Source organism: Octopus sinensis, linkage group LG9 (assembly GCF_006345805.1).
Source record: "Octopus sinensis linkage group LG9, ASM634580v1, whole genome shotgun sequence".
In the NCBI taxonomy this organism is placed as follows: domain Eukaryota; kingdom Metazoa; phylum Mollusca; class Cephalopoda; order Octopoda; family Octopodidae; genus Octopus; species Octopus sinensis.
The window spans coordinates 48,958,290-48,974,851 of NC_043005.1; the positions used below are offsets into that span (position 1 = coordinate 48,958,290).

Here is a 16,562-nt window from a genome sequence, read left to right on the forward strand (position 1 = left end):
TGATGCAGGCTTGATATAATATATATATATATATATATATATATATATATATATATATATATATATATATATATATATTAAATTAGAGACAAAACTACTATTAGGCAAATCAAACAATGAAAAACTAAGCCCATACATAAGATTATTTAATTTATATTATTTAAATATATAACAAAATTATTAAAAAAATATAATTAATATCACACTACGATCGTTTCATGGCTGCTAACTTCTTCAAATTTAAACCTCGCCAAGATAAATATTTAAACCACCTGATGAATGACTGTGACTTGAAAATTTGAAGAAATTAGCAGCCATGAAACGATCGTAGTGTGATATTAATTATATTTTTTTAATAATTTTGTTATATATTTAAATAATATAAATTAAATAATCTTATGTATGGGCTTAAGTTTTTCATTGTTTGATTTGCCTAATAGTGGTTTTGTCTCTAATTTAATATAATATAATATTTTACTATAAAATTGAATTCAATCCTAAATCTGATTTTTCCCTGTAAGTTTGGATTTATTCCCTAATATTTATTATTAATTATATATATATATATATATAACAGGAAGCTTTATGAAAATAGACAAAAGACGAAGGCAGGTGGAAAACAAACAAACAATTGTATTAGTATGGCGCTCAGGAAACTATATATATATATATAGTTCAAATTTACAGAAAACAAAAGACGAAGACAGACGTAGGAACTACAAGAAGGTATATTGGTTTAATGCTTGGTAAAAATGGAAAAATCTTTTATGTTTCGAGCCTACGCTCTTCGACAGAAATGATTAAGAGGAAAAAAATGGAGAGAGAATGAAAAAAGTGGAGAAAGAAAAACTGTGTAGAGTTCAAAGGTCCAACATAACGAGATGAGGAAAAATAGGTTAAAGTAAGATAATGATAAAAACGGTAATGGTGACCCCCCTCCCCAACGAACAAAGGTGAGTAAGCGTGCGTGTATGTGAGAATGGTGTGTGTGAGTCTAACGTGTGTGTATGTGTGTGCATGTGTGTATTTTGTGTTGTGTGTAGCAGTTGATGTGTGCTTGTTCAGCTGGTGTGTGCACGTGTGTGTGTATGCACACTTAGATGGAGTACGAAAAAAAAAACAGAATAAAAATAAAGAAAAAAAATATAAAGAAATAATGTAATATCTTAACACGCCTTCTGTTTCAGGAAGCAAAGAGATACGCAATAATCATAATTTGCAGATGATGTTTACAAAAGAGACCGATAGAATAAGTACTGGGCTTACAAAGAATAAGTCCCGGGGTCGATTTGCTTGACTATGCAAACAGTGACAAATTTCATGAATATTTTTCTTTATTTTTATTGTGAATTTATTGTGCCCCATCTAAATGTACACATATATACATACATACATTCAGGTTTATACCTGTAATTATTGGGGCCCCGAGATATGTAACACAGTGCCTAAATACCAATCTTGAAAAAATTAGGCTTCATAAAACCAGAAAGGAGAAAGCTAATTCGAAGACTACAGATCCAAGCCATCACTGGAACTGTTAAAAATCTGTATAACTTACCAGAAGTTTATCATTTAAACATATATGAACATGTCTAGATATGAAACTATATGCATGAGAATACATACATAAAGCAAAACATACAAATCTGCACATACATACATACATACATACATACATACATACGTACATACATACATACATACATACTTCTTTATTACCCACAAGGGGCTAAATACAGAGGGGACAAACTAGGACAGACATAGGTATTAAGTCGATTACATCGACTCCAGTGCGTAACTGGTACTTAATTTATCGACCCCGAAAGGATGAAAGGCGAAGTCGACCTCGGCGGAATTTGAACTCACAACGTAACGACAGACGAAATACGGCTACGCATTTCGCCCGGCGTACTAACGTTTCTGCCAGCTCGCCGCCTATGGAAGGATTGTGCGAAAGTGAGGTAAAAAAAAAAAGGGAGAGAGAGAGAGAGAGAGAGAGAAATAGAAAAAAAGATAATTACTTTATAGACAGCAGCAGCAGAAGCCGATACGACGGCCAGTACAACCCCCCACATATTGGAAGTGCCAAAACCATCAGCATAAGCGAATAAGACGATTCCTGTAATGGAGAATATGATAGCCAGTATCTGTAATGACAAAACAAAAAGAGAGATAATTAATAAACAAGGGGGAAAAAAGGAAAACATTTTGTTGTTGTTGTTGTTGTTGTTGTTTAATTAGGCACATTTTTGCATATTGGTGGGGTATGGCAAAATATAGGCTTTACTTGTTTTGGTTATCATTGAACTGCAGAGTCGAAAAGAATCGGCCTCACTACTTATTTTTTGTTCAAAGCCCGCAATCGGTCTCTTTTGCCAAACCGCTAAGTTACGAGGAGATAAACAAACCAATACTAGTTGTCAAACGTTGGTGAAAGACTAACGCAAGCACAAAAGAACTACATGTGTGCGCGTGTATGCATGTAAACGACGGGCTTCTTTCAGTTTCCGTCTATCAAATCCGTCTATATATAGCAGCGTACGTACACTTTGGTCTCATATATGTAAGTATATATTTATCTAAATTAAGGCGGCTACCTGGCAGAGACGTTATCACGCCGGGCGAAGTGTTTCGCTCGTCGCTACGTTCTGAGTTCAAATTCCGCCGAAGTCGACTTTGCCTTTCATCCTTTCGGGGTCGGTAAATTAAGTACCAGATACGCACTGGGGTCGATGTAATCGACTTAATCCGTTTGTCTGTCTTTGTTTGTCTCCTCTATGTTTAGCCCCTTGTGGGTAATAAAGAAACATATACTTATCTAAATCTTGTACGACTCTATTCTTTCATTCTTTCTTTCTTTCTTTCTATCAGCCCTTTCACGTTTACTTCGTTCATTCCACTCTTCGTTCTTTCGTTCCCCCTCTCTCACATTTCCCTGCCTTCTCTTCATGCTCACTTTCCCTCCTCTTTTCACTTCACTGCATCCCTGTCATTTTTTGTCGGCCCTCCTTCTTTCTTCTGTACCTCTGCCTCTACCTCTCTCTCTCTCTCTCTTCTCTCCCCACGTGACCGGTGTTCGGCCAAGCCTGACCTTTCTTTCTTGGTTCGGCCGCTGTCCGTGCAACATCTATATTCTTCCCTGTGCCTGTGAAATCTTGTATCCCAGCCGTAAGGCTTTACTTCCACACACGCCAGCTTAATTTAATTCGTCCTTAGCCGAAAGACACCTGTTGTTATGTCCTGTTATTTGTATTTGTGTAACCTTCTCCGTTTTTTTCCGTCCTTATTTTCGTATATATTCGCTGCTTTCTTCCAAGGAATCTAATGCTCTTACCTTAGTTTTTCCTTGGGGCTGGCCAGATTGGAGCAATCTCGAGTATAACCAGCCGAAATTGCAATGATAATCTGGAACTCAACTAAGGAAAGAAAGCTCCAAATGACCCGTCCTTGTTTTCTTTGTACCGTCTATTTGGATGTTTTGTTGTCCCTTTCTTGTATTACTTAACAGTCTGGATGGTTTGCGTTCTTGTCCTGGATCGCTAGCTCCTACACGCATTTTTTTCTCTCCTTGTTTCTTTTCTGTGTATCTTTCTGTCGAAGAGCGTAGGCTCGAAACGTAAAAGACTTGTTTTATTTCTATTCTGAGCGCCATACTAAAACAATTGTTTTTTGTACTCCACCTGCCTTCGTCTTTTGTTTATTTTCGTAAACCTTCCCGTTATATATATATATATATATATATATATATATATATATATATATATATATATATATATATATGGGTACAAGACATCACCAACGGTGCAAATAACATGAAATACGTAAACAACGAGAAAAAATACAAAACATGTGTTAACTTGTCCTGTTTTCTATTTTTTTTTCATTGTTTACGTATTTCATGTTATTTGCACCTATGGTGACGTCCTGTTCCCATATATGGATGTATATATATATATATATATATATATATATATACTATCATTATCATTATTATTATTATCATTATTATTATTATTTAATCGAACGCGACACATCCATTTCCAAGTAAGTATATATATAGTTCAATTAAAGGTTAAATGCCTTATTAAGGGATAATCAAATCCAATGAATATAGTGGTTCGTTACCTATTACAATAAGTATTAAGTATTATATAATATTCAACAGTAAGGTCATTAGATAAAGAGGGGTTTATATGTATTTAAGAAAATAAGAAAATAGAGATAATTAATAATTATTTATTAATTACAAAATTGAATATCATCTCTGTCAGCTGTTTCGATTCAAAACCTTTAGAAATTAATTAGTATAATTAAAAACCTTATAAAGATGAATCTCATCGGAGGTGGAAAAAGATATACCATTACATTTTCATATTATTTTGTGTTGAGTATACGGAGCAAATCCGCTAACTCAACTAATTAATTTCTAAAGGTTTTAAATCGTAACAGCTGTCAGAGATGATGTCCAATTTTCTAATTAAAAAATAATTATCAATTATCTCTATTTTCTTATTCTCTAATATATATATATATATATATTATTTTTTGCCCTTGTCTGACGGGATGGACATGGTTCACATCTAATATTGTGTACTATTATACAATCATATTCATAATGTGCCTGAATCATGTATTGTTGAAACGATCCCAATAAAGGAATACATGTAATAATATCCCTATTTTGGACTTACCATATACACACACAGAGGTATATATATATATATATATATATATATATATATATATATATATATATATATATGCACGCGCGCGTATGTTTACTTCAATAAGATTCGGGTAAAAATGCTGTACAAAGCTCGTCCATGGATGATTACACGATATCTCAGCAATGAAATCATATATATATATAAATATATATATGTGTGTGTGTGTGTGTGTGTATGTATATATATATATATATATATATTATATATATATATATATATATATATATATATTAGGCACCTAAATTAGATTAATTATATTGCCGTTATAAAGAGTAGTAATCTGGTGTTTTTGTCTGGACTCTATGTCACAAAAATATTCTATTTACGTGATTAGCTTTCTCTTCTTAGAGGTGACATATTTTATTCCACTTTGCGGCTCATTGTGCTTTATGTTTACCGTTCCTCACTTTGACTTACCTATACCGGTTTCCTAGGGTTCTATTGTTTCGTCTGTTTATATAAGAGCTAATATTTAGAATATATTAGGCGGCAATTAGTGTCCCGAGAACGATTACTCATAATGCTTATGAATTGATAAATTGATTCAGAATAAAGTGAGAATTACATTATTCATAAAGCTTTAGCGAAATCATATATTCTATGGTGTGTTATGTCAATATCAATGTATATGCGTGCGTATGTGTGTGCGTGTGTGTGTGTGTGTGTGTGTATGTGTGTGTGTGTGTGTGCGTGTGCGCGTACATATATATGCAGTGGAAAGGAAGCAACTCTATTGTAAAAACTCTGTCAATGCATTATGCTTAGTTGAAACGCCTTTTTAGTTGAAACGCCAAAAACTGCGATTTTATCCAAAAAATAACATTTCTTTATACACGTATTGTGTTAAAAAAAAACAGAATGTATTTCAAAGCTAAACTGTCATTCCATCGGTTACAACGATGACTGTTCCAGTTGATCCGATCAACAGAACAGCCGCCAGCTCGTGAAAGTAACCTTGAGCACGCCACAGATACGCGTTCCCTTAACGTAGTTCTCAGGGAGATTCAGCGAGATACAGAACTTGACATGCCTGGCCCTTTGAAATAACAGTTCTGTTCATTTTTACCAGCTGAGGGGACTGGAGCAACGTGACATAAAGAATCTTCCTCAAGAAAACAATTTGCCATCAGGTGAAATAAAGGGTTTTGCTCAAACACAGCGCTGATCGTGAACTGAACATCCCCTAACCACTATGGAAGCACTCCGTCGGTTACGACGACGAGGGTTCCGGTTGATCCGAATCAACGGAACAGCCTGCTCGTAAAATTAACGTGTAAGTGGCTGAGCACTCCACAGACACGTGTACCCTTAACGTAGTTCTCGGGGATATTCAGCGTGACACAGAGTGTGACAAGACCGGCCCTTTGAAATACAGGTACAATAGAAACAGGAAGTAAGAGTGAGAGAAAGTTGTGGTGAAAGAGTACAGCAGGGATCACAACCATCCCCTGCCGGAGCCGCGTGGAGCTTTAGGTGTTTTCGCCCAATAAACACTCACAAAGCCCGGTCTGGGAATCGAAACCGCGATCCTATGACCGCGAGTCCGCTTCCCTAACCACTGGGCCATTGCGCCTCCACCCTCTAACCACTAAACCATGCGCCGTTACACACTTTACGACGAGATCAAGCTCTGCAAATCTACTGGCGTACAGATGTCTCTACTGGTCTCTACTGAAAGTTCTCTGGTGGCGGGAAACTGGCAACATGTTGGAAGCGCACGGTTGCAAGACAGCTGGACTGAATAGAGGTTTGAGAGGTCATGGACGGAAAGTCAGATATGCCACTGACAACTAGGAAGCTCAAGGAGACGGCATTCATCTGTGAAGATGGAGCAATCTTCATGTAGGTATATATGAATGTATGCATGTGTGTATGTATGTATGCATTGATATATGTATCTATCTGTCTGTCTGTACGTATCACAGGTGACCGCTGGTTCTTAAATCAGCGCATGCCATATAATTGAAGTAGGATACATATAACGTGTCTTTCCAGCTGACTTTCCACCTGACTCTCATAAAAACGAGGAATTTATATTAAAATCGTACTTGATATTTGCGTTCATGTATATATAAAAGGTACACGTTACATGCTTTGAATCCATGCGGGAAACACCACTGGGATGGACGGACGGACGGACGGACGGAAGGAAGGAAGGAAGGAAGGAAGGAAGGAAGGAAGGAAGGAAGGAAGGAAGGAAGGAAGGAAGGAAGGAAGGAAGGAAGGAAGGAAGGGAGGGAGGAAGGGAGGAAGGAAGGAAGGAAGGAAGGAAGGAAGGAAGGAAGGAAGGAAGGAAGGAAGGATGGATGGATGGATGGATGGATGGGCAGCTGGACGGACAGTAAAAGCAGGCAGGCGGACAGACAATCAGACGGGCAGACGGACTGACAGACGGGTGGTTGGCTGGCTAACTGGCTGGTTGGTTGGATGGATAGATTGATTGAGTGGCACATAGATGAATGGTGGATGAATGGTTGGATAGATTGATCAGTGGGTGGGTGGGTGGATTGGATGGATGGATGGAATGATGGATGGATGGATGGATGGATGGATGGATGGATGGACGGACGGACGGAGGGACAGATGGACAGACAGTAAAAGCAGGCAGGCAGGCAGGCAGACAGACAGACAATCAGACGGGCGGACGGACGGACAGACGGGTGGTTGGCTGGCTAACTGGCTGGTTGGATGGATAGATTGATTGAGTGGCAGATAGATGAATGGTTGGATAGATTGATCAGTGGATGGATGGATGGATGGATGAATGGTTGGATAGATTGATCAGTGGATGGATGGATAGATGGATGGATGGATGGGTGGATGGATGGATGGATGGATATATAAATTCTTACTCTTATAGCGATGAATTTTTCGAATAATATAATCCATGACAACATGTAGACAAAACTCTGATTGGTTGAGTAGAGCGCTATGACGTCCACAGAATCGAGAAGCTGAAGCGCCCGAATGTAGCTGTAGTTACTGATTGCCCAAATAAAACAAAAGGCACATGTCCTCACTGAAAAACGTACCAGCTTCGTTTCTTCCTTGTAAATCTTGAAGTTTTCACTGAAACACAGAAAATTTGGAGAAAGATAATGACAAACACAATTGCAAGAAAGTAAATAGGATATTTCTTTAAATAGAGTCGAAATGGAAGGATATCCGGGAGGAGGAGGAGGAAAAAAGACTAAGGAAGAGGAGGAGAAAGAGGAGGAGGAGGAGGAGGAGGTGGACGAAGAAGAAGAAGAAGCCAGTCTACCATCTCCTCAATAGAAAGCTCTCAATCTTTCCTCAACACTCTTTCTTTCTCTCTCTCTCTCTCCTTCCCTTCCCCCATTATTTTTCTGTCGTACCTTCTCTCTCACTCTCCCTTGGCCTCTCTCTCACTCTCCCTTGGCCTCTCTCTCACTCTCCCTTGTCCTTTCTCTCACTCTCCTTTGCCTTCTCTCGCTCTTTTGCTCTCTCTCTCTCCCTCCCTCTCTCTCTCTCTCTCCTTGTGATTCTATCTATCTATTTATCTGAAGAGGAATCTTTTGTTTGTTTTCTTTCCGCCAGAATCTTAAATGTATTTCAATTTTTTAAAAAATGCATTAAAAATGTAAGACTTTTTAATGATTTTGTTTACACACAAAAAAGTAAATAAATAAAAATCCTCCAGACAAAGTTTCACAATGAGATGACCTTAAGTAAGGTTCGGCTTGACGAACTGCAAGATGGCGGTTGCTGAATAAACTTTCGCAAAGGAGGGAATTAAAGGGAGATAACTTTCTGGAGAGCAAGGACAAGACAAATCACTTGATAAGTGATTTGTGAGAAGTCTGGGAAAAGGGAAGGCACAATATGAAGCAGACAGAGACAACTGTTTAGCCTCGGTCGACCATGATAGAGCAGAACTATGATCAACAACAGCATTGTATTTCCTCATTGCACTATACTCAGGGCGATATATAATTAGTCCTTCTTTGCTAAGAGACTAAGGTGTTATTTTAAGGGAACTTAGGTTGCTATCCCTAGTAGGTAAAGTAAGAAGATTTCTTTGATGGTTTGTAGATTATGATGATGTTTCCACTATTTCTAACATTTAATTTTTTTCAAAAGATATTTTAGGAAAAACAATTGCCTTTACAAAAATGTTGTGTTGTTGTTGTTGTTGTTGTTGTTCCTTAGCCCAAAATTCTCAGGAAGAGCCTGTTATTTATTTTCTCGCTCGTCCCCCCCCCACACACACTCTTTTCAGAATACGTTTAAAGGATATTCTGTTGTGTCTGGGGAGAGTCATTTTCTTTTTGTGCCTTATAATTTGTGTCAAAAAGAAAATGACTCTCCCCAGACACAACAGAATATGCTTCAACACACGAACTCACATAAAGAATCTTGCAAACCAAATCCAAAAACGAAATACAAGTTTAAAGGATATTTGTCTTCTAATTTTAGCATGTCAAATAAAAAGCCCTTGTTGGCTGATGTTGTTGATATTATTGCTGTTGTTTCTGTTTCTGTTGTTGTTAATGATGATGATGATGAATACGATGATGATAATAACGACGGAGACGACAAAGATGCTGTTGATGTGATTTTGGCGGTGGTAGTGGTGGTGATGCTTCCGCTGCTGCTGCCGCTGATGATGATGATGGTGATGTTATTGATATGGTATTGCTGATATCTTGTTGTTGCTATTATTGTTGTTGTTATGGTCGTTCTCATTGTAGTTGTTAACCAACAGTTTTTTTTTGGTTGGTTTGTATGTATTCGTCTGAAGTGGTTTCCCCCCTTTTTTCCCCTCTCCAATATGTAATCTATGTGTGATGTTATTGACTGAGCTAACTTGTAATTCCGGTTGCATCTATGTTGAACAGACAAGTTTCTAAAATAATAAAAAAAGAATTGCACTTATTTTTTTTCATTAAAATTACAATTCCAACATGTTTTCATACATATTTTTGTTTTTTCTTTGTTTATTGCCATATTTTTTTTACCATTTATTTTTAGAACAATTTTTTTTTTTTACTTATTCAACAGGAAGTCTTCCAGACTAATTTCGTATCATTAATAATAAGGAAATATCTATATTGTAATTCTTTTATTTTAATGTTGTTACTGCTACTGCAAGATGGGTAAGGGTGATTAGGTGATGGTCTAGGGCTTAGAGGCGGGAGACCCCAGACCTTGGAAAAAAAAAACTTTGGTCGTCTTGTTGTAGTCGAGGGTTCTTCGTTGACGCCCGACACCACTGGGCGGTGGCCCTCGAAGTCGCTGGAAATGGAGATCTCCCGGTCCAAATTCTTGAACGGCCGCTGCTGCTGCTTGTCCACAAATCGGCGCTAATTTGAAAAGACTTGTGATCAAAAGCGTTCTATCTACAGCTCATTTCATCTCTTTCCCGGCAGCAATACCTCTGGATACTGCTAGAATCACATATTCCAATGGCAGGGTGTAATTTGAGGGAGGTTTCATTCCTATTTCTAGCAACACGGATGACCGTGTAGATCAGGCATGACCAATATTTTTCGAGCAGCGGGTCGCATGAGACATGGCTTCATCACCAGGCGGACTGCATTAGCAATAATATTCAAAGATAATTTTTCGTTGGTGGGGTGCCATTCGGAGTGTCTGGCAGGCTGCAGGTTGCCCATCAATGACGTACAGGCTCCCTTGTTGATTCGTTCTGACTGATTGGATGCTAAATCATCTACTACAATATTTATAAATTTTCCGTTGCCTTTCTTCGCTACGTGTAAATGTCGCCAGTTGCTATTACTGTTGTTGTTACTGTTGTAACTTATCTCAAGCCAGCTCTGATCACTTGTGCCTTTGATTATTGCCATTGTATCCCGTCTTTTTTCTCAACCTGTTATACTTAGGACTACATTACCAATTGTCTTCTCTATTGTGTGTGTGCGTATGTATGTATGTACGTACGTACGTATGTATGCATATATATATATATATATATATATATATATATATATATATATATATATATAATGTGATTTGAAGGAGATATGGCAGTTATTTGTAGCTGTTCCAGTGGCCTCCTAGAGATTTTTTCATATAATAATAATAATAATAATAAAAATAATCATTATTATTATCATTATTATTATTATTATTATTATTATTATTATTATTGAGTGAGTGAGAGAGCAGCGCATGACATCAAAGTGACACTAGGGTACAAATATACAAAACCCAGTATACTCATTATAACTACTCGTTTGATAAAGGGATGCTAGGCACATGCATCACAACCATATGTACGCGATATGGTGATTTTGTATCAAGATAAATAGCGCATGACCTTGGAAGTGGAGCCCAGTAGAATTTTCTTCAGGTCGAGTACCTCATCCCGCTCAAAAGGCCCCTGATTAAGAGTTGTTTAACGATGATGAACAAAACACCCATGTTTCCAGAGACGAATTATTCAAACCTCAAAGAATTCCTCTCAACACATGACTATGGTACTCCCCCGCTACTCCTGTACGGGATCAGAGGTACACATATCGTCAGCCACTAAAGAAAATGCTCAACTGCTTAAGGTCAAGCAAATGACAAGCAAATCTGTGGTATTGAGCAGAGTATTTGCTATAGCCCATCCTTTATTCCAAGACAAAACAATGTACTGCGCTTACATAATTTTAAGAATGTGTTATTACATTTAATTCCGGATCTAAATGAATGAATGTGACCTGTAAATCTAACCTTAAATATGTTTCTAGTCAAGCAAATTTACAAGTTTTCACTGTCTAGTCTCTTAATTCATTAGTTCTAGACACAGGACCGATGATTAAGGTAGAAGAGTAATTTATTGTTTCAAATCACATGTATAACAATAATAATAATAATAATAATAATAATAATAATAATATTTTCTACCGCATTGTTTCAAATCATATGTATAATACTATAAATAATAATAATAATAATAATAATAATAATAATAATAATAATAATAATAATAATAATAATAAGAAGAAGAAGAAGAAGAAGAAGAAGAAGAAGAAGAAGAAGAAGAAATAACAACCTTTTCTACTAAAGGCACAAGTCCGCCCGCATAGCTCAGTCGGTAGAGCATCAGACTTTTAATCTGAGAGTCACGGGTTCGACCCCTTCTGCAGGCGTACGTTTATTTTAATGGTCGTTTACTGCCGCTTTAAAGGTGAAACGAAATAAAGAGTATATAAGTAAATAATTCTTGAATCATAATTTATTATATATATATTTCATAGGCGTAGGAGTGGCTGTGCTTACCAACCACATAGTTCCGGGTTCAGTCCCACTGCGTGGCACCTTGGGCAAGTGTCTTCTACTATAGCCTCGGGCCGACCAAAGCCTTGTGAGTGGATTTGGTAGACGGAAACTGAAAGAAGCCTGTCGTATATATGTATATGTGTGTGTGTGTGTGTGTGTGTCTGTGTGTATGTGTGTGTGTATGTGTGTGTATGTGTGTGTTTGTGTGTCTGTGTTTGTCCCCCCAATATCGCTTGACAACCAATGCAGGTGTGTTTACGTCTCCGTAACTTAGCGGTTCGGCAAAAGAGACCGATAGAATAAGTACTAAGCTTACAAAGAATAAGTCCTGGGATCGATTTGCTCGACTAAATGCAGTGCTCCAGCATAGCCACAGTCATATGACTGAAAGAATAAAAGAGTAAAAGAGAGTACTAAAAGTACAACGACTGAAATTTGGGGTGCGGGGACTAAGTCGATTACATTGACCCCAGTGTTTCACTGGTACTTAATTTATCGACCCTGAAAGGATGAAAGGTGAGGTTGACTTTGCCTTTCATCCTTTCGGGGTCGGTAAATTAAGTACCAGTGAAACACTAGGGTCGATGTAATCGACTAGTCCCCGCCCTCAAAATTTCAGGCCTTGTACCTTTAATAGAAAAGATTATTATTATTATTATTATTATTATTATTATTATTATTATTATTATCATCATTATCATACATATGATTTGAAGCAATAAATTATTCTTCTACATTAAATATCGTTTCTGTGCCTAGAACGAATGAATGTAGAATTGGTAGACTAGACAGTGAAAACTGTAAATTTGCTTGACTGGAAACACATTTAAGGTTAGATATACTGGACACATTCATTCGTTTAGATTCAGAATTAAATGTAATAACACATTCTTAAAATTATGTAATCGCACACTTTACTACAATCTAATATGTACGTGTGTCTGTGTAGCGTATGTTTGTATGTCGTTGTTTTTGCTATTGTTTAGCCCTAAATCACCCTCATTGAGCTGATAAATGACCAAGAGCAATCCTATCGTAACCATCCAATTTTTTTTTTGTTTTAATGTCCTCCAAATTATTCAACTTCTTTCCTTTTTTAAGCTGCAGTATGACGGGAAGGAAATCTGGTCGCTATTGTGTAAAAGGTAAAGTGACCATACATAGACACCCCCGTTAGTTCGTGTGTGTGTCTGTGTGCGTGTGCGTGTTTTGCGTGACATGGTACTATTTTCTGTCAGATTGACTAATGAATTATGTCTCTTTAACTACTTACCTGTATAACTGCTTCAGCTGTATAGAACCACGGGCTACAATGAAAACGACTGTGATATAAACTGGATAGAAAACCACCAGCCAAGACGTGTGGAAATACACGACGATCAATGGAGCTGTGAAAGACTCTGTGTAGGTATTCTTGGAAAACTGGGTGAAACCAACCCATAGTGTACCGAGAATAATCGTGATCAGTACGCCGCAACTATATTGCTTTTGAGCTTCTGTGCAACTAAGATATGATTTGTAAGTTTCGGTCATTGAGGACGAACTCACTATGTTGCTTTGCCCAGAGGTATCTGAAAAATAAATAAATAAATAAATATAAGACCTTGTGTACGCATGTGTGTGTGTGTGTGTGTGTGTGTGTGTATACACAGGGTGGGCCAAAAGTCACTCAAAATAAGTTCAAGACGCTCCGGAATTGTGAAAAACATGCTTCAATTTTTCTAAAATTGAAAAAGGAACTGATAAAATAATGAGGAGTACACACATGCTTGCACATGACGGACAAGATGAATAATAATAATAATAATAATAATAATAATAATAATAATAATAATAATAATAATAATCTCAACAACAACAACTCTTAATCACGGACCTTTTGAGTGGGATATGCTACTCGACCTGAAGAAAAGTCTAACTGGACCCCACCTGCAAGGTTTTGCACTGTTTATTTTGATATGAAATCATCATGTTACGTGCATATGGTTGTGGTGCATGTACTTGGTATACCCTTATCGGAAGAGTAGTCATGATGGGTATACTGGGCTTCGTATATTATACCCCAGTGTCACTTTGATGGCACGCACTGCTGTCTCACTAAATAATAATAAAAATAATAATAATAATAAAATGATCAAGAAGGGAACCGAAAATTATATGAGAATGATCCCTGGCTTACCATCCCTGCAAGAAGTGCAAAAGATTGTCTTAATTGGTACATCACACGTATTGAGAAGAGCATTGTCGCTGTGAGAGCTGTTACTGCCCGTGTATTTTAATTTAACCTTAAAAAAGAAAAAAAAAATGAACGAACTATTGAGTTTGGTTTAATGGCCTACCAATGTATACTATGAGTTTCTTTGTCCTAGGAGTCGGGAAGACGCTCGGCAAGAAATGGAAGCAAATTTGAAAGAAGAAGAAAAAAATATATATAATAATAATAATAATAATAATAATAAAAGTAGTTTCAAGTTTTGACACAAAGCCAGCAATTTCGGGGAAGGTATTAAATTGATTACATCGGCGCCACTGTTCAACTGATACTTGTTTTATCGACCTCGAAAGGATGAAAGGCGAGTCGACCTCGACGAAATTAAAACTCAGAACATAAAGGCAGACGAAATGCCACCGAGAATTTTGCCCGGCGTGCTAACGATCCAGCCAACTCGCCATGATAATATTAATAAAACGTCAAATGTTTTGGTTCGTGATTTTTAGCCCACCCTATATATATATATATATACACGAGAGGGTGCTGGAAGGTTCCTGGATTTGGGTAAAAGAAAATACAGGAAGATCACTTAATTATGATTTTATTCAACATATTCTCCTCTCAGGTTCACACGCTTATTACAGCAGCCCTTCAGTTTTTCTAAGCCCTGTAAAAGAACTCGGGAGGTTCGTGACTCCTTCAAAGCCAGGAATTTTCAGCACCTCCTTGTCTGTCTGTATGTATGTATGTATGTATGTATGTATGTATGTATGTATGTACACGCCAATCATATGCTATCCGAGCTGTATGTATCCAAAATTCTGGCGACCCAACTCCACCACCATCGAAAATAGATGCAAAAGTAATATATCAAAGTCATTCTCGTAAATTGTAAATTGTATTAAAAAATGTAATCTACAAGACACCAGCAATGCGATGAGGAAAATAACGATTGATAACTATGTCGGAACAAGAAGTAGACGGTTCAAATCAGACCGACACACACTTATAATAAATATACTCGTTCTTCAATTTATACAGAAGAAAATTAAGGCAACGAGCTGGCAGAATCGTTAGCTAGCCGGACAAAATGCTTAGCCGTATATTTTTTTATGTTCTGATTTCAACTTCCACCGAAGTTGAGCACTGAGCGAAATTTCTGGACTTGCACCAAAATTTGAAATTAATATATACAAAAGGAACGCAACGCCTTTGGCTAATCATATTTGGGACCTTCAAGAGAACAATATAAATATAAATAAGCAATAATACAGAGTGCTAATATGAATGTTAATGCTTCTGGAACAGCCCCGGCTCTCGAATGCACGACGGAAAATACAACATAAATACACAACTCATGGGCTTACTCAATCAAAGAAATGATACAATATAATACTATAGACCAGTGGTTTTCAACAAGGGTTCTGCGGAACCTTAGGGTTCCACCAGTACAGTCCAGGGGTTCCGCAAGAAGTTACAAAACTGCTAAAATCGGCAGTAATTTTTAATTCTCCTGTGCAGATATGTGTGCATAAGACTATTAAATTATTGCCCAGGGGTTCCTCGAGCCAGTGGAATGTTTCCTTGAGGTTCCGCTCCAGCAAAAAGTTTGAAAAGCACTGCTATAGACCCTAGAAAAATTCGTCTCTTAAAACTGATCCGAATTGCAAACAGGCTAAATATCTGATGGTATAATATCAGCGGAGGTGGCGGTGAAGAAACAACAATACCGAATTCTACGAAACAACAGTTTTGACCGAACAGGAAAAATTGAAGTAACTAGTAATTTAGGGGTACCGACCACACAGAAGCTCTAAACAGAACTGCAAAATTTACAAACATCAAGTAGAACACCCACAGAGTTAATACAGACAGAAACAGCATAACGATTGCGGGGAAACCGGATATAACAAAACTGACCCATAAAAAATCCAATAAATCATTCAATAAAAAGTGACAACAAAATAACAAGCGAAAAAAAGATAACCCTCTCAATGAATTATCCAATGAAAATGAAGGAGACTCTATTGAAAGCGGATGAACCAATACGTTCAACCTATGTTGACAAAATAACCGACGAATCAACCACTGAAAAGAAACAGCACGACAGTACTCCAACTGAAACACACGACTGTTATAAAATAATATTTAGAAACTAGTCAATAAAACCATAAACTATCCACAGAAACATGAGCATATTTCTATATAAGCTAGAAGAAATACCATAAAAATATTTCCCTGAAAGATCGTAGTATAGCTTTGTTAAGCTTATTTGCAAACAAACAAGTGGAGACGAGAATACATTTGTCAAAGGTTTATTACTTTCCGTACATCAGGGCTTAAGTCGTCAGCTATTTCTGTTTAGTTCACTC

At 37.1% G+C, this 16,562-nt stretch overlaps 1 protein-coding gene across 3 annotated transcripts in view; it reads right to left on the reverse strand.

Moving 5' to 3' along the window:
- Nucleotides 1-16,562, reverse strand: part of LOC115215688 (solute carrier family 35 member F4) — a 159,044-nt gene that overhangs the window by 34,247 nt on the left and 108,235 nt on the right. For all 3 annotated transcript variants that reach the window (XR_005000665.1, XM_036505948.1, XM_029784964.2), the window contains exons 2-4: nt 13,252-13,549; nt 7,580-7,796; nt 2,022-2,147 (exon numbers count right to left, since the gene is read on the reverse strand). Coding sequence is in view for 2 of the 3 variants with exons in the window: in XM_036505948.1 (XP_036361841.1) it covers nt 2,022-2,147; nt 7,580-7,796; nt 13,252-13,549 (641 nt within the window). In the remaining variant the exon portion in view is untranslated. The remainder of the gene's footprint in view (nt 1-2,021; nt 2,148-7,579; nt 7,797-13,251; nt 13,550-16,562) is intronic.